General features: G+C 42.4%; 1 protein-coding gene across 2 annotated transcripts in view; it reads left to right on the top strand.

The window, feature by feature from the left end:
* Positions 1–19,591, top strand: part of CCDC113 (coiled-coil domain containing 113) — a 39,198-nt gene that overhangs the window by 11,690 nt on the left and 7,917 nt on the right. For both annotated transcript variants that reach the window (XM_030925559.1, XM_030925560.1), the window contains 2 exons: positions 2,266–2,421; positions 7,440–7,547. In XM_030925559.1, the coding sequence (XP_030781419.1) occupies positions 2,266–2,421; positions 7,440–7,547 (264 nt within the window). The remainder of the gene's footprint in view (positions 1–2,265; positions 2,422–7,439; positions 7,548–19,591) is intronic.

Genomic DNA, 19,591 nt, shown 5'->3' with positions numbered 1-19,591 from the left:
TGGTGATTTGTTTCAGCAGCAATAGGAAACTCATATGATGACTGTGCAGGCAAATCAGAGGTTTTCTGTAGACAGAGTTGGCGTGAATTTAAAAGACCCTCAAGACGTACTTGTTGGCCCTTTCTGGGAAAATGGCCTGGTGGCACAGTTATATGTGCTTTGATGTGTCTCGCATTGCCACCAGCTGACCCTAATGGCTCCTGATGAAAGGCAGTAAGGCAAACATGGTCCTTTCCTAGCTCAATATTTTTATTATTAACTTGAATTTGGGCACTGGTGGCATGCTTATCAAAGGGGGCTACTGACAAGGACACAAAACTGGGCAGGAGAATTAACACATTGGGGCACTATTGCTTGAGTGACTTGGAATCCAGAAAGACCTCAGCAAGCTGGGACAGATTTAACAGCATGAAGTGACAAAGGACAAGTGTAACACCCTACACTTTTGATTCCCCAAAATACCTGATCAGGTACAGGTTGGCTTAGCCATAGAGTACCTGATAAAGTCAGCTCAGCTGGTGGTGATGCTATGGTGTAGGCTGCACTTATAGAAACACAGTGCCCAGAACAAGGAAGGGGTAGACTTTCTCTGCTCTGTCTGAGCGGCCCCTACCTGGAGTGTCATGTCACAGGGTGAGCCCCACCCTTGGAAGAATTGGCAAACTAGAGTTCACATCGGAGAGCAAGCCAGATGTCGGGGATAGAAACCATATCCAAGAGCCTGGGACTGATGGGCCCAAAGAGAGAGGGCCCAGGAGGGCCACAGCCACGTCTCCAAGTGCTCAGGGTTGCAGCAGGAAGGGAGAGCAGAGCTGGGGCTGTGGATGGAGGTGTCAGGGAAGGAGATTTGAGTTCAGTGCAAGAAAAAATTCTACAGTGAGTGGTCCCAGTGGAGCTGTCTGCAGATCATCAGTTCCTGGTACTTGGAGGTTCATGCAAGCACGAGCATCTTGAAGAGGGGCTTTAAGCTGGAGATAGGGAATAGATGGATGATCTTTAACCTTAATGCTGCTGCTACACAGAGATAACACAGACACGGGCCCTGCCCTTGTGAGCTCCTAGACTAGTGGGCAGCAGTGTTGTGAGAAAAGGTGTGTATGTGTAATTGTATACAGAAGCTATATACCAAGGACTGGCCGGGCGCGGTGGCTCACACCTGTAATCCCAGCACTTTGGGAGGCTGAGGTGGGTGGATCACGAGGTCAGGAGATTGAGACCATCCTGGCTAACACAGTGAAACCCCGTCTCCACTAAAAATACAAAAAAATTAGCCGGACATGGTGGCGGGTGCCTGTAGTCCCAGCTACTCGGGAGGCTGAGGCAGGAGAATGGCGTGAACCCGAGAGGCGGAGCTTGCAGTGAGCCGAGACTGCGCCACTGCACTCCAGCCTGAGTGACAGAGCGAGACTCCATCTCAAAAAAAAAAAAAAAAAGAAGCTACATACCAAGGATCACAGAGCTAAATCTTCCAGGGGCTCAGCAGAGAGAGGGATCACCCTCCGGTGTGGAAAACAGGTTGGGAGCATTGGAGCTGGAGGAATGGTTGTACTGGGGCTTAAGAAAGTTGTGTTGTTTTGGGAAGGGGAAGAAGATGAATCCCAGGAGATAGGACAGACAGCATGAGTGAGACGTGGGAGTGAGGAATAGCAGTTCCCAAGTTGGGCTGTTGTCTGCCACAGATATAAAGTGGCATAGACCTGGCAGGGCTGGTAAGGTCGGCCAGGACAGGGAGGGAACCTTATACACTCGGGCACTGCAGTGCAGAAATATCAGATGATCAAAGAAGGGGGAATCTATGGTCTGCTTGTCCTGGGTTTTTCATGTTAAAAACAACTTTTAAATGGCCTGATTCTTTCTCTTCCTTCATGGCCCTGTGAGGCACCACCCACTGTGGGATGTCCTCTGTGCGTGACTCAGTCTTTCATCCTCCCCTGGCCTGGCTTAGCGACTTCTGTGTGCCCTCTGCCCCCACTCCCCCACATTCCCCCCAAACAACACATCCCACTGCACCACACTGTTGAGTCAATGGCTTGTCTGTAAACCGTCATATGCACTGCCTGGAGCCAGGGAACATTGTATTTACTTAAATCTCTATTCCCAGTGCCTAACACCATGCCTGGGACCAAACACATGCCCAATATGTGTTTGTTGAATGACTGAATGATGACTGACCTCCAAAGTCTTATCAAGAGTTGTAAGATGTGAGCCATACATTCAGAATCACAGCTGACGTATCACCTTTTCTTTCATCTTTCTGAGCTGTAGAAAGAAGAGGTGGGTGAGGCCCTTCATGATGTTGATTTTCAGCAGTTGAAGATAGAGAATGCTCAATTTCTCGAAACAATTGAAGCAAGGAATCAAGAACTGACTCAGCTAAAGCTGTCATCTGGAAACACTCTGCAGGTCCTCAATGCCTACAAAGTAAGGCCATCCCTGATGCTGAAGGCTCCCTCAAGGCTTTCCACACTCACCTTTCTGGCCACAGGGAGGTTCTTGTGCACTCCAGTTTCACACAGCACTTAGGTGCCCCCTCACTGTCAAGCCATGTGTCCTGAAATTTCCTGAATGCTCCCATAACCCTGGCTGTGTGTGAGAACCAGGGTTTTTATTTAAAAAGAAAAAAAAAATAGATAGATAGTTGATAGGTAGGTAGATGGATGGATGGATGGATAGATAGATAGATACATAGATGACTAGTCCCACTCTGACTAATTGAATTAGGAGGTGAGGGCCATGTATCTTATTTATTTTGTTTTCTTTTTTATTGTTGCTGTTAATTCCCCAAGTGATTTTTATGGATGGTGAGTTTTGAGAACTAACCACATTTAGAGCCCTGTTTAATTTGAGCACATTATAAGCACTTTCCTGCTTAAAACCCTGCAAAGGAAAGCAGTCTTAGCTATAAATCAGAAAACTACTAAATAATTTATCATCCAAACAGAACCCTTTTGGGAGGGAAAAGAGGCACTATTAATAATTAGGCAGAGACTATAGGCACACAAAGGGCCTGGCCCAACAGACGAGGCCATCTGGTCACCCTGCTAGAGACCATCTAATGTAGTATTCAGCAACTGCAGGCCAGTGTATCCCCACCCACTGCCCTGTGAGCTAAGAATGATATTACAGAAGAACCTTTATAACCAATTTGATTATAGAAAACACTAACTGGAAACCAAATGAAGCAAAATTGGTTTCTTCCCTAGAAATTCCATTTCTTTCATTAGTAGACCTATATTCTAAAATATTGTACTCAATTATTATATCTTGAATTGAATCGATAAAACGTTGGTAGGATTTTTTCTCTTGTTAATATAAGTACACAATACCCACAATTTTGCTTCTGGGCTTGCAAAACCTAAAATATTTACTATGTGGTCCCTTACAGAAAAGTTTTGCTGACCTCTCGTATAGTGCCCAGGTGACAACGGTGGTTATGAGCTTAGGTAACTTGCAGGTGGGCTTTGTTTGGTCCACACAGTTTAAAAATGTGAATGTGAATGTGTTTAGGCCAGGTTTATGTTTGTTCAACATTTTCCTTTTACAAATGAAAAAACCGAGGGTCAAAGATGCAGAGTAGACAGGGAGCAGTGGCTCACACCTGCAATCCCAGCACTTTGGGAGGCCTAGGTGGGCAGATCACCTGAGGCCAGGAGTTCGAGACCAGCCTGGCCAACATGGCAAAACCCCGTCTCTACTAAAAATACAAAAAATTATCTGGGCGTAGTGGTGCACACCTGTAATCTCAGCTACTTGGGAGGCTGAGGCACAAGGATTGCTTGAACCCCCAGGGGCAGAGGTTGCAGTGAGCTGAGATCATGCCACTGTACTCCAGCCTGGGCAACAGAGCAAGACTCTGTCTCAAAAAAAAAAAAAAAAAAAAAAAAAAAAGATGCAGAGTATTTGCCAAATTCAAGCAACAAGTTACTGACAGAGGTGGGGCTCTCAGTCCAGTATGCATCCCACCTAACTCAGTGTGTATCCCACCCGACTGCCTTTTCCAGCATAAAGTATGTAGAAAACAGTGTGCTGGCATTCTGAAATTTATGTGTCATAAGCATGCAACAGATCCTCTACTTTTAGCTTCTCTCATCAGTTTTTAGCTTATCTGATCACTGTTATTTATAGAGGAAGCCAATTCCTGTGACTCCCAGGCCCTTGTTGCCTGGAGAGCAGGTTGTACTTGCTTAGATCACACTGGACCTCGATCTTATCCCGTGGAATCAGTTAAGTAGCACAGGGTCTTCCTGGTCTTGTGGGGGAAAAGCCAAGGGTTTTGGAAATGAAGCTACTGAGTTTTAAAAATCAAACTGCCAGGTTGCAGGGCCTGACCTCTTTAGGATGGGTCTAAATACACAGTGCAGATTGCTTGCAGTACCCGAGATCAGCAGCACAGGCCACCATGGGCAGAGTGAGAGCCATTCTTGGGGGAAATGGAGGCAGAACAACTGAGTTGTGGAGTCAGACCTTGCCTGTGCTTGAATGTTCTGCTGGGGGAGGTGCTTCATCTAGGCAAGATTCTTCACCTCTTAGAAGCAAGTTTTGTGTCACCAGGATGGTGCTCTGTCTAGCATGTGTTGTGTCCCCAGCATCAAGGATGGTGCCTGGCCAAAGCAGGTGCTTGGCCAATATTGCTGAATGAACTGCTTGCAGAACAGGTGTGTATTTGGTAGGCGTGGGAGGGTGACAGGAGGGGCCACTTTGATGTAAATATGAAACATTCATTCTCCCAGCAATCAGAAAATGAAAATAAAGAAACAAATATCAAACACCCAAGTGTGAAACCTTGTTAAAGACATGCAGAATAATTTTCCTCTATACTAAAAGTACCAATACCTTCAGTAGGGTAGGCACCAGGCTAAGTGCTAAGGGTGCAGCATTGAGACAGCACCAGGCAGAAATGGGCTCTTCTCTTCTGTGAGTTTCATGTGTGAGCCTGAGTCAAGGTGGCAGCTTTTTCTCTGACTTTATGCCCTCAAGCCCTGCCTGGTGGAGTTTGGTAAAATGTAAGCATGTGACTACAGCTGTGATGAGTCACTCCAGACTGCCTATAAACTAGTGATCTGGGGCCTTGTAGGTAGAATTCTAAGATGTCCCCAAGACTCCCCAGCCCCTGGTATCTACACCCTGTATAATCTCCGGCCAAGACTGTGAATGTGATGGTTTCGGTTAAGTTCTGTTCTGTTCTATGATTCGGTTGTACTGTATGGCACAGTTGACTAAAGACAGGGAGATTACCCACTTGGCCTGACCTAATCACACGAGTCCTTTGAAAGAACAGTTTCTCTGGAAGAGGAAGTCGTAAATGCGAACCATGAGGAGAAATGGCTGGAGGAGGTCTCCTCCATTGTGGGCTTGAAGACAGGCCACATGGAAGGGATTCAAGAGGGACCTCTGGAAGCTGAGAGCACCTCCTGCTGACCGCCCAAAAGAAAACAAGGGCCTTGGTTGTACAGCTTCAAGGAATTACCTTCTGCCAACAATAAATGAGCTTGGAAGAGGACCATGAGCCCTTAACAAGAACCACAGCCCTGGCGGACACCTTGGTTTCAGCTGGATGTGACTGTGGGGGAGAATCCAGCCACACTGTGTGCAGACTTCTGGCCTATGGAAGCTGTGAGATAATAAATGGGTGTGGCTCTAAGCCACAAAAGTCTGTGGTAATTTGCTACATAGCAATAGAAAGTGAATGCAGTCCTTTGCAGAAGTGGCCTCCTCAAGGGACCCACATCTTGACTCAGCATCACCAATGCAGCTTTTATTAGCCTTCGTGGAGACTGCCCTGGCAGAGCTGGTGATGGCCTCGCTGCTATTCTTGTACCTCCATTCCTTCCTGCCCTGCCGCTCTAAGTTGGTGACCACTTGTCTTCCCTCCACTCGCCTTCCTCCCACCTGAATTGCTGGATTTGCAGCAAAGTCCTGCCCCATCTCCCTGACCCCACACCTCACCCTGTCAGTCTGGTCTCATTCACTTTTGCTTTCATTAGCAGAGCAATTCTCATGCAGGACATGGAACAGGGAATGAGCCTTAAAGAAGTGAGGCCTGAAAATAGGAGTGAGGAAGAGAATGGCCCCTGGGTGCTGGAAGGTCCCCCAGGCAGGTGGTTCTAGTCTTCTCTGTTTTGACACCCTGGGGCAATGCCCTTGTCCCCTCCTCCTGCCTTCACTTTGACTGTGGCCCTGCTGCTCTCTACCCACTCTCCCAGCTCCTATTAGATCCTCCTCTCCTTGGTTCTTTCCTTAGCTTGGAATGTTCTCTTCCCTCTTCACCTAGACATACTGACTCAACCTTTCAGCTCTCTTTCCAGCATATATATATATATATATATAAAATATATATTATATGTTATATATTTTATATATATATATAAAATATATATTATATGTTATATATTTTATATATTTTATATATATATATATATATATATATATTTTTTTTTTTTTTTTTTTTTTTTTTTTTCAGGAAAACCTTCTCCAACCCTGTCCTGGCATTCTCATAGCTTGGCACAATTGCAGTCTTACATTTCTTCTTGCAATTATTTTACTGCCTTTCCCCTACTGTCCGGGCTGTGAGCCAGCCTTCTGGTGGCAGAGCCCAGTTTGCTTCATGGGCCAGTGCGTGGTGCAGGGACTGGCGCCTGGTGGGTGGGTTTTCAGGGTTTGTTGAGCGAGCTCCCCCAAATCACTGCGTCTTTCCCTTGGCCCACTCCTCTGCCCAGCAAAGCACATCCCAGCGCCTCTGGCTGACTCTTCCCCACTGAGAGAGAGTGGTCAAAAGGGGACCAATCTAAGAAGCAGGGGTGGGGCCTGCAGGAGCCAGTGAAGGGCAGATGATGCCGTGGGAATCTGCAAGGCTGTGCTCCTGCAGGACTCCTCTAAAACTAGCAGGCCCGGCCTCATTAGGTGATGAAACAGTGATGGAGCCTGTGGGCTGTGGAATCTCACTGTATGGGCTCAATTCCCGGCTCTCCCTGGTCTCTGTGTCCTTGGGGAAATGGTTTTACCTTCCTAAGGGTCAGTTTTCTCACCTATAAATGAAGATAGCAGTAGACCCACCTTATGAGGAGTATTCCCCACTCTCCATCCACATGCGATAGTCACGGCAGCTGTTTGTTGAATGTTCTCCATGTGCCTCAGCACCAAGTTTAGAAAGGTTCTGGGACCTCCCCAAAGATCTTCTTAGTGAATAGTCGGGCAGGATTTAGGTCCCCGTGTGCCTTACTTCTTTGCCTGTCCAGCTGAGGACAAAACTCCAAAATGTCCTCTCCTCCCGCACCAGTTCTCAGACATCAGGATCTGGAAAATCTGGGCAACAGTGAGAAAGGCAATTTGGACTTTCTGGATGGTCCTGCTTTTCTCTTCGTTAACAAAGAGCTGTCTCCCCTTCCTGCGGTTCTGAGAGGTCATCTTAGCTCATGACTTGCTGTGTTGTTATATTTCAGAGCAAGCTTCACAAGGCGATGGAAATATACATCAATCTGGACAAGGAGATCTTGCTGAGAAAAGAGCTACTTGACAAAATTGAAAAAGAAACACTACAAGTAGAGGAGGTAGGAGAGGGCAAAATGTGGTGTTTCTGGTATTTGTCTCCTTGTGTTTATAAGGGCTTGAGTCAAGGTCCACCAAGATCTAAGCCACCTTGCTTGTTTATCTAGAAAAGCCTAGACCGTAAAAATCAAAATAGCCGTGGGCCATCAAAGCATAAAGTGGCACCTGGAGACCTACAGTCCAGGTGTGTCACATTTTACTGCTGGGTTGGGTTCTAGAGTCACCTCAGAAAACAAAAATTTCGTGGAGTCCAAATAACATTTGGGAATTCCTTAAGTGACCCATAAAGTACAATATTCAAAGTTTCGTGTATACAACCCCAGGAAAAATGTTTAATGCATGTAGTAATGTCCCTGATAGGAAAAAAAGTACACATGCCAAAATGAATGTTTGACATAAAGGAGAGACAGAGAGAGGAAAGAGAGAGAGAGAGAGAGAGGAAAAGAAAGAGAAGTCATAACCATATGACATCTTGCCTGATACCCGGGCTGGACACTCATAGCCTGAGTAGCCTGTAGCAGAGACCAGCTGAAGGACAGCAGACCTGTGACCTCTGTCCTGGGCTCACTCCAAGGCCTGTGGTCACTGTGTGAAGAGGTGAATGGAGTCATCTGAGCTCCCTGCCTATCTAAATTGCAATTTACCTCTCTCATTACTTTGCTGAGCATTGATAGCTGAATTTCCCTAACTTAAATGCACGTAGGATGTGATGCAAAGAGAACTTTTTGGGGTGCAGGAGAAAGAGTGCTGGACTCGTGATCAGAAGGCCTGGCATAAGGTTTGGTGCTGCCAATTTCTAGTCTTGAACAAGCTTTTAAATAGGACTGTTTCCATGTCTGTGAAATAGATCTACTGCCCTTATTGTAGTAGCTAGAGAGGACCACATATAATGACGCTTTGTTAACCTCTAAAACTGTATGATTATTAGTGTCATTGTCTTGTGTGGCCCCAAATTTGTCTACAGTGGCCCCAAAGCCACAGGATTATTCACATCTAAGTTACGTCACAGCATGCACATCATTTTCTCGATGGAGAACCAACACCTTCCGCAAAAAAACCCCAGTCTCAGTACAGAGTGGCAAGAAGCAAAGTTAAAGCAAAAACCTGTGAACTCTCTTAATGCAGAATTGCTCTGGTCCTTATGTATTTTTTCCTTGGGTTGATAGTTATTAGATTAAAAGTAAAACTTAAAATTGATTTTTTTTAAAGCCGGGCATTCACTGCTTAGTATATTTTAGTTTTCTTGTTAATGTTTTGAAAATAGCTTTATTGGAATTTAATTTATATGCCATATAATCACCCATTTAAAGTGTACAGTTCAGTGGATTATAATATATTCACAGAGTTGTGTAACCATCAGCACAATAATGTTAGAACATTTTCATCACCCCAGAAAAAAACCCTGCACCCATTAGACCTCCTTCCCCATAGGACAGGTGCAGTGGCTCACCCTGTAATCCCAGCACTTTGGGAGGCTGAGGTGGGCAGATCATTTGAGGTCAGGAGTTCAAGACCAGCCTGGCCAACATGATGAAACCCAGCCTCTACTAAAAATACAAAAATTAGCTGGGCGTGGTGGTGGGCACCTGTAGTCCCATCTACTTGGGGGGCTGAGGCAGAATCGCTTGAGCCCATGAGGTGGAGGTTGCAGTGAGCCGAGACTGTGCCATTGCACTCCAACCTGGGTGACAGAGGGAGACTCCATCTCAAAACAAAACAAAACAAAAATCTACTTAAGTACATTTATTTATAAAAAGAAAGAAAGAAAAGAAAAGATCCTTCTCCATTCCCCACACCCCACTCTCACCCTCCAGCTCTCGGCAGCCACTAATCTACTTTATGCCTCTGTGGATTTGCCTATTCTGGACATTTCATTTAAAAGAGATTATACAATATGTGGTCTTTTATGAGGGGCTTTTTTCACTTGGAATAAGATTTTCAAGGTACACTTGTATCATGTATCATTTGTTTATTTGTATGGCTGAATAGCATTTCATTGTGTGGATAGATCACATTTTATTTATCCATTCATCACTCGGTGGACATTTGGGTTTCCACTTCGGGACTATCATGAGTCATGCTGATATGAACATCCTGGTACAAGTTTTTCTGTGGATACGTGTTTTCTTTTCTCTTGATGTGTTTTCTTTTCTCTTGACGTGTTTTCTTTTCTCTTGGACATATACCTGGAAGTTGAATTGTGGGTTATACATGGTAATTCTATGTGTAACACCTAGAAAAACTAGCAATCTGTTTTTGAAAGTGGCTGCCCCATTTCGTATTCCCACAATGTGTGAGGGTTCCAGTTTCCATACATCTTTTTCTCAGTTTTTTTAAAAAATGGCCATCCTACTTGGTATGAAATGATATCTCGTTGTGGTTTTTATTTGAATTTTCTAATGACATGGAGCATCTTATCATGTGCTTATTGGCCACTTGTCTATCTTTCTTTGAGAAATGTCTAGTCAAGTCCTTTGCTTGGTTTATACTTGGGTTATTTATCTTTTTAACTTTCCCATTGTAAGATGAAAATATCGTAAGTTAAAAATGCATTTAACATACCTGACCTACTAAACATTATAGCTTAGCCTAGCCTATCTTAAATATGCTCAGAACACTTACATTAGCCTACAACTGGGAAAAATCATCGAACACAAAGTCTGTTTTATAATAGGGTGTTGAATGTCTCATGTAATTTATGGAATACTGTACTGAAAGTGAAAAATGGGTTATATCAATACTCGAAGTATGGTTTCTACTGAATGTGTGTTGCTTTTGCACTATCTTAAAGTTAAAAAAAAAACAACTTAAGTTGACCTATTGTAAGTCAGGGATCATCTGTATAAGATTCACAAATATTTTCTCCCATACTGTGGATTTTCTTTCACTTTCTTGATAGTTTTGTCTGCAACACAAACGTTTTTAGTTTTGGTAGAAGTCCAATTTATCCATTTTTTTTTCTTTTGATCTTGTGCTTTTGGTGTCATATATAAGAAACCATTGCCTTACCCAATATCAGAAGATGTTCTCCTCTGTCTTCTTTTAAGAGTTTTATAATTTTAGCTCTTATGTTTAGGTTTATAATCAATTTTGAGTTAATTTTTTTTAATGGTGTGAGCGAGGAGTTCAAAAGCTGAAAGAAGAAAGGAGATGAAATATGTTCACAGAGTTTGTCATATTAACTTTTTGTTTACATTTCTTCCTGTGAATTTGAGTTACTATCTGGTGTTTCTTATGTAAATACAGCTTTGTTTCAACCTGCCTCCTTTGTGCTGTTACTGTCAAATACACTCCATGATTACATGTTATAGTTCCCCAAATACAATTATATATGTATTTTTATACACTTGCTTTTTAAATCAGTTAAGAGAAGAAATATGCAATTATACTGTCTTTTATAATTACCTATTATACAGTTAATTTTATTTGCACTACTTTTTTAATGTCGATTTCATATTCCTGTAGGGTATCACTTGTTTTTAGCTTGAAGAACTTCCTGTAGTATTTCTTGTAAGGCAGGTCTGCCAACCGTGACTTCTGTAGGTTTTTGTTAATCTGGGAATGTCTTTATTTTTCCTTCATTTTTCAAAAATAAACTTTTATTTTAGAAGTTTTAGATTTACAGGAAAATTGTGAAGGCAGTACAGAGAACCGCCATACACCTCATACCCAGTTTCCCCTATTTTAACCTCTTATATCAGTACAATGTGTTTATTACGATTAATGAACTGGTATTGATACAGTATTATTAATCAAAGTCTGTGCTTTTGTCACATTTCCTTAGTTCTTACCTAACGTCCCTTAACTGTTCCAGGATCCCACCCAGGATATCCACATTACATTTACTGCTATGTCTCCTTAAGCTCCTCTTGGCTGAGACAGTTTCTCAGAATTTCCTTGATGTTGATGACCTTGACAGTTTTGAGGAGTACTTGTCAGGTTTTTGTAGAATGTTCCTCCAATGGGATTTGTTTGATGTTTTTCTCATGATTACATTGGGGTTTATGTGTTTTGAGGGGGAAGACCACAGACATAAAGTGCCATTCACATCACGTCATATCGAGGGAGTCTACTATCAACATGACTCATCATTGATGTGAACCTTGATCACGTAGATGGATAGTATGTTACGGATTTCTTCACTGTGGAGTTACTCTCCCTCCTTTCCATACTGTACTCTTTGAAAGGAAGTCACTATGTACAGCCCATACTTAAGGAGTAGGGATTTATGCCCCACATAATTTATTTGGAATTCTTCTGTATAGGAGATTTATCTATTCTCCCTCATTTATTTATTTATTTATTTATTTATTTATTTATTTTTGAGACGGAGTCTCGCTCTGTCACCCAGGCTGGAGTGCTATGGCCGGATCTCAGCTCACTGCAAGCTCCGCCTCCCGGGTTCACGCCATTCTCCTGTCTCAGCCTCCCGGGTAGCTGGGACTACAGGCGCCGCCACGTCGCCCGGCTAGTTTTTTGTATTTTTTAGTAGAGACGGGGTTTCACCGTGTTAGCCAGGATGGTCTCGATCTCCTGACCTCGTGATCCGCCCGTCTCGGCCTCCCAAAGTGCTGGGATTACAGGCTTGAGCCACCGCGCCCGGCCCATTTATTTATTTTTAACATCATTTATTTATATCAGTTTCAATTCATAGATATTTGTTTTATATGTTGGGTTATAATATCATAAGCCATGCATTGTTTAATGATGGGATACATTCTGAGAAATGCATTGTTAGGCAATTTCATCATTGTGTGAACAGTATAGAGTGTACTCTATGATGGTATATCTAGATAGTATAGCCTACTACACACCTAGGCTGTATTGTGTAGCCTGTTGCTCCAGGCTATAACCCTGAAAAACATGTTATTATACTAAATGCTGTAGGAAATTATAATACAGTGCTAAGTATTTGTGTATCCAAACATATCTAAACATAGAAAAGGTACAGTAAAGATATGGCATTATAATCTTATGGGACTATCTTCGTAAGTGGTTCATTGTTGACCAAAATGTTTTATGTGGCATGTGACTGTATTACATTATTTATTTTGTTGCTCAGATTGTTCCAGGTTGGCCATTGGGAGCTCTTTCAGTTGAATTTGGTGTCCGTTTGACTCTCTTCATCTTTATGGCCTTTTTTTTTTTTTTTTTTGAACACTTCCTTTCTGGCATCAGAAGATGTTCTAGGCTTATCTTAGATATTTTCTGCCTCAGTCCTAGAATCCACCATTTCTCCAAGGAGGCTTGGTGTCTTTTATTTGAGAATGACATTAGAAACCAAGATCTGAGTGTTTTGATTACTTGCTTTCATTTTGAAAGATCATTTTGAGGATATAATATTCTTGAGTGGCAGGTTTTTCTCTTTCAGCCCATTGCCTTCTGGCCTTCATTGTTTTGGATGAGAAATCAGCTGTTAATCTTGTTGGGCTTCTCTTGTATGTAATGAATTGTTTTCTCTTGCTGTTTTCAATATTTTCTCTTTGCTTTGCCATTCAACATTTTGAGTGTGATGAGTCTCTGGGTGTGGATTTATTTGCATTTCTTCCGTTTGGAGTTTGTTGAGCCCTTTGGATATTTGGCTTACTGCTTTTCAACAAATTGGTGAAATTTTCAGCCATTACATCTGAATAAATTTTTCTACTCCTTTCTCTTTCTTTTCTCTCTCTATTACTCCCATTACCTGTATGTTGGTACACTTAGTGGTGTTCCACATTTCTCTGAGACTGTTAATTTTTCTTCATTCTTTTTTCTCTCTGCTCCTCAATCTGCATAATCTCTATCAATCTACAAGTTTACCAATGCTTTATTCTACTGGCTTAAATCTGCTGTCAATCTCCTGTGGTGAATTTTTCATTTCAGTCATCATATTGAAAAGATTCCGGATTTTCTATGTTTTAAAAATGAATTTCTACCTCTTTATTGATTTTCGTTACTTGATGAGATATTATTATTACTTTAATTCTTTAAACATGGTTTCCTCTGTTTTTTTTTTATTATTATACTTTAAGTTCTAGGGTACATGTGCATAACGTGCAGGTTTGTTACATATGTATACTTGTGCCATGTTGGTGTGCTGCACCCATCAACTCATCAGCACCCATCAATTCATCATTTATATCAGGTATAACTCCCAATGCAATCCCTCCCCCCACCCCCTCCCCATGATAGGCCCCAATGTGTGATGTTCCCCTTCCCGAGTCCAGGTGATCTCATTGTTCAGTTCCCACCTATGAATGAGAACATGCGGTGTTTGGTTTTCTGTTCTTGTGATAGTTTGCTAAGAATGATGGTTTCCAGCTGCATCCATGTCCCTACAAAGGATGCAAACTCATCCTTTTTTATGGCTGCATAATATTCCATGGTGTATATGTGCCACATTTTCTTAATCCAGTCTGTCACTGATGGACATTTGGGTTGATTCCAAGTCTTTGCTATTGTGAATAGTGCCGCAATAAACATACGTGTGCATGTGTCTTTATAGCAGCATGACTTATAATCCTTTGGGTATATACCCAGTAGTGGGATGGCTGGGTCATATGGTACATCTAGTTCTAGATCCTTGAGGAATCGCCATACTGTTTTCCATAATGGTTGAACTAGTTTACAATCCCACCAACAGTGTAAAAGTGTTCCTATTTCTCCACATCCTCTCCAGCACCTGTTGTTTCCTGACTTTTTAATGATTGCCATTCTAACTGGTGTGAGATGGTATCTCATTGTGGTTTTGATTTGCATTTCTCTGATGGCCAGTGATGATGAGCATTTTTCATGTGTCTGTTGGCTGTATGAATGTCTTCTTTTGAGAAATGTCTGTTCATATCCTTTGCCCACTTTTTGATGGGGTTGTTTGCTTTTTTCTTGTAAATTTGTTTGAGTTCTTTGTAGATTCTGCATATTAGCCCTTTGTCAGATGAGTAGATTGCAAAAATTTTCTCCCATTCTGTAGGTTGCCTGTTCACTCTGATGGTAGTTTCTTTTGCTGTGCAGAAGCTCTTTAGTTTAATTAGATCCCATTTGTCAATTTTGGCTTTTGCTGCCATTGCTTTTGGTGTTTTAGACATGAAGTCCTTGTCCATGCCTATGTTCTGAATGGTACTACCTAGGTTTTCTTCTAGGGTTTTTATGGTATTAGGTCTAACATTTAAGTCTCTAATCCATCTTGAATTAATTTTCGTATAAGGAGTAAGGAAGGATCCAGTTTCAGCTTTCTACTTATGGCTAGCCAATTTTCCCAGCACCATTTATTAAATAGGGAGTCCTTTCCCCATTTCTTGTTTTTGTCAGGTTTGTCAAAGATCAGATGGCTGTAGATGTGTGGTATTATTTCTGAGGACTCTGTTCTGTTCCATTGGTCTATATCTCTGTTTTGGTTCCAGTACCATGCTGTTTTGGTTACTGTAGCCTTGTAGTATAGTTTGAAGTCAGGTAGCGTGATGCCTCCAGCTTTGTTCTTTTGACTTAGGATTGTCTTGGCAATGCGGGCTCTTTTTTAGTTCCATATGAACTTTAAAGCCGTTTTTTCCAGTTCTGTGAAGAAACTCATTGGTAGCTTGATGGGGATGGCATTGAATCTATAAATAACCTTGGGCAGTATGGCCATTTTCACGATATTGATTCTTCCTATCCATGAGCATGGTATGTTCTTCCATTTGTTAGTGTCCTCTTTTATTTCACTGAGCAGTGGTTTGTAATTCTCCTTGAAGAGGTCCTTTACATCCCTTGTAAGTTGGATTCCTAGGTATTTTATTCTATTTGAAGCAATTGTGAATGGAAGTTCATTCATGATTTGGCTCTCTGTTTGTCTGTTACTGGTGTATAAGAATGCTTGTGATTTTTGCACATTGATTTTGTATCCTGAGACTTTGCTGAAGTTGCTTATCAGCTTAAGGAGATTTTGGGCTGAGACAATGGGGTTTTCTAAATATACAATCATGTCATCTGCAAACAGGGACAATTTGACTTCTTCTTTTCCTAATTGAATACCCTTGATTTCTTTCTCTTGCCTGATTGCCCTAGCCAGAACTTCCAACACTATGTTGAATAGGAGTGGTGAGAGAGGGCATCCCTGTCTTGTGCCAGTTTTCAAAGGGAATTTTTCCAGTTTTTGCCCATTCAGTATGATATTGGCTATGGGTTTGTCATAAATAGCTCTTATTATTTTGAGGTACGTTCCATCAATACCGAATTTATTGAGCGTTTTTAGCATGAAGGGCTGTTGAATTTTGTCAAAAGCCTTTTCTGCATCTATTGAGATAATCATGTGGTTCTTGTCTTTGGTTCTGTTTATATGCTGGATTACGTTTATTGATTTGCGAATGTTGAACCAGCCTTGCATCCCAGGGATGAAGCCCACTTGATCATGGTGGATAAGCTTTTTGATGTGCTGCTGAATCCGGTTTGCCAGTATTTTATTGAGGATTTTTGCATCGATGTTCATCAGGGATATTGGTCTAAAATTTTCTTTTTTTGTTGTGTCTCTGCCAGGCTTTGGTATCAGGATGATGTTGGCCTCATAAAATGAGTTAGGGAGGAGTCCCTCTTTTTCAATTGATTGGAATAGTTTCAGAAGGAATGGTACCAGCTCATCTTTGTACCTCTGGTAGAATTCAGCTGTGAATCCGTCTGGTCCTGGACTTTTTTTGGTTGGTAGGCTATTAATTATTGCCTCAATTTCAGAGCCTGCTATTGGTCTATTCAGGGATTCAACTTCTTCTTGGTTTAGTCTTGGAAGAGTGTAAGTGTCCAGGAAATTATCCATTTCTTCTAGATTTTCTAGTTGATTTGCATAGAGGTGTTTATAGCATTCTCTGATGGTAGTTTGTATTTCTGTGGGGTCCGTGGTGATATCCCCTTTATCATTTTTTATTGCGTCTATTTGATTCCTCTCTCTTTTCTTCTTTATTAGTCTTGCTAGCGGTCTGTCAATTTTGTTGATCTTTTCAAAAAACCAGCTCCTGGATTCATTGATTTTTTGGAGGGTTTTTTGTGTCTCAATCTCCTTCAGTTCTGCTCTGATCTTAGTTATTTCTTGCCTTCTGCTAGCTTTTGAATGTGTTTGCTCTTGCTTCTCCAGTTCTTTTAATTGTGATGTTAGAGTGTCAATTTTAGATCTTTCCAGCTTTCTCTTGTGGGCATTTAGTGCTATAAATTTCCCTCTACACACTGCTTTAAATGTGTCCCAGAGATTCTGGTATGTTGTATCTTTGTTCTCATTGGTTTCAAAGAACATCTTTATTTCTGCCTTCATTTCGTTATGTACCCGGTAGTCATTCAGGAGCAGGTTGTTCAGTTTCCATGTAGTTGAGCGGTTTTGATTGAGCTTCTTAGTCCTGAGTTCTAGTTTGATTGCACTGTGGTCTGAGAGACAGTTTGTTATAATTTCTGTTCTTTTACATTTGCTAAGGAGTGCTTTACTTCCAATTATGTGGTCAATTTTGGAATAAGTGTGATGTGGTGCTGAGAAGAATGTATATTCTGTTGATTTGGGGTGGAGAGTTCTATAGATGTCTATTAGGTCTGCTTGGTGCAGAGATGAGTTCAATTCCTGGATATCCTTGTTAACTTTCTGTCTCGTTGATCTGTCTAATGTTGACAGTGGAGTGTTGAAGTCTCCCATTATTATTGTATGGGAGTCTAAGTCTCTTTGTAAGTCTCTAAGGACTTGCTTTATGAATTTGGGTGCTCCTGTATTGGGTGCATATATATTTAGGATAGTTAGCTCTTCCTGTTGAATTGATCCCTTTACCATTATGTAATGGCCTTCTTTGTCTCTTTTGATCTTTGATGGTTTAAAGTCTATTTTATCAGAGACTAGGATTGCAACCCCTGCTTTTTTTTGTTCTCCATTTGCTTGGTAGATCTTCCTCCATCCCTTTATTTTGAGCCTATGTATGTCTCTGCATGTGAGATGGGTCTCCTGAATACAGCAGACTGATGGGTGTTGACTCTTTATTCAGTTTGCCAGTCTGTGTCTTTTAATTGGAGCATTTAGTCCATTAACATTTAAGGTTAATATTGTTATGTGTGAACTTGATCCTGCCATTATGATATTAACTGGTTATTTTGCTCGTTAGTTGATGCAGTTTCTTCCTAGCCTCGATGGTCTTTACATTTTGGCATGTTTTTGCAATGGCTGGTACCGGTTGTTCCTTTCCATGTTTAGGGCTTCCTTCAGGGTCTCTTGTAAGGCAGGCCTGGTGGTGACAAAAATCTCTAAGCATTTGCTTATCTGTAAAGGATTTTATTTCTCCTTCACTGATGAAACTTAGTTTGGCTGGATATGAAATTCTGGGTTGAAAATTCTTTTCTTTGAGAATGTTGAATATTGGCCCCCACTCTCTTCTGGCTTGTAGAGTTTCTGCTGAGAGGTCTGCTGTTAGTCTGATGGCCTTCCCTTTGTGGGTAACCCGACCTTTCTCTCTGGCTGCCCTTAAGATTTTTTCCTTCATTTCAACTTTGGTGAATCTGGCAATTATGTGTCTTGGAGTTGCTCTTCTCGAGGAGTATCTTTGTGGTGTTCTCTGTATTTCCTGAATTTGAATGTTGGCCTGCCCTACTAGGTTGGGGAAGTTCTCCTGGATGATATCCTGAAGAGTGTTTTCCAACTTGGTTCCATTTTCCCCCTCACTTTCAGGCACCCCAATCAGACGTAGATTTGGTCTTTTTACATAATCCCATATTTCTTGCAGCCTTTGTTCATTTCTTTTTCTTCTTTTTTCTTTTGGTTTCTCTTCTCGCTTCATTTCATTCATTTGATCCTCAATCGCTGATACTCTTTCTTCCAGCTGATCAAGTCGGTTACTGAAGCTTGGGGATTTGTCACGTATTTCTCATGTCATGGTTTTCATCTCTGTCATTTCATTTATGACCTTCTCTGCATTAATTATTCTAGCTATCAATTCTTCCACTCTTTTTTCAAGATTTTTAGTTTCTTTGCGCTGGGTACATAATTCCTCCTTTAGCTCTGAGAAGTTTGATGGACTGAAGCCTTCTTCTCTCATCTCGTCAAAGTCATTCTCTGACCAGCTTTGATCCGTTGCTGGCGATGAGCTGCGCTCCTTTGCAGGGGGAGATGCGCTCTTATTTTTTGAATTTCCAGCTTTTCTGCCCTGCTTCTTCCCCATCTTTGTGGTTTTATCTGCCTCTGGTCTTTGATGATGGTGACGTACTGATGGGGTTTTGGTATAGGTGTTCTTCCTGTTTGATAGTTTTCTTCTAATAGTCAGGACCCCCAGCTGTAGGTCTGTTGGAGATTGCCTGAGGTCCACTCCTGACCCTGTTTGCCTGGGTATCAGCAGCAGAGGTTGCAGAAGATAGAATATTGCTGAACAGCGAGTGTACCTGTCTGATTCTTACTTTGGAAGCTTCCTCTCAGGGGTGTACTCCACCCTGTGAGGTGTGGGGTGTCAGACTGCCCCTAGTGGGGGATGTCTCCCAGTTAGGCTACTCAGGGGTCAGGGACCCACTTGAGCAGGCAGTCTGTCCGTTCTCAGATCTCAACCTCCATGTTGGGAGATCCACTGCTCTCTTCAAAGCTGTCAGACAGAGTCGTTCAGGTCTGCACAGGCCTCTGCTGCTTCCCCTGTTGTTTTTTAGCTGTGCCCTGTCCCCAGAGGTGGAGTCTACAGAGACCGGCAGGTTTCCTTGAGCTGCTGTGAGCTCCACCCAGTTCGAGCTTCCCAGCAGCTTTGTTTACCTACTTAAGCCTCAGCAATGGTGGGCGCCCCTCCCCCAGCCTCGCTGCTGCCTTGTGGTTAGATTGCAGACTGCTGTGCTAGCAATGAGGGAGGCTCCGTGGCCGTGGGACCCTCCCGGCCAGGTGTGGGTATAATCTCCTGGTGTGCCCGTTTGCTTAAAGCGCAATATTGGGGTGGGAATTACCTGATTTTCCAGGTATTGTGTGTCTCAGTTTGCCTGGCTAGGAAAAGGGATTCCCTTCCCCCTTGCGCTTCCCAGGTGAGGCAATGCCTCGCCCTGCTTCAGCTCTCGCTGGTTGGGCTGCAGCAGCTGACCAGCACCGATTGTCCGGCACTCCCCAGTGAGA

This window comes from Rhinopithecus roxellana, chromosome 20, assembly GCF_007565055.1.
Source record: "Rhinopithecus roxellana isolate Shanxi Qingling chromosome 20, ASM756505v1, whole genome shotgun sequence".
NCBI classification, from domain to species: Eukaryota; Metazoa; Chordata; class Mammalia; order Primates; family Cercopithecidae; genus Rhinopithecus; species Rhinopithecus roxellana.
This window is presented reverse-complemented; position numbering and strand designations above follow the sequence as displayed.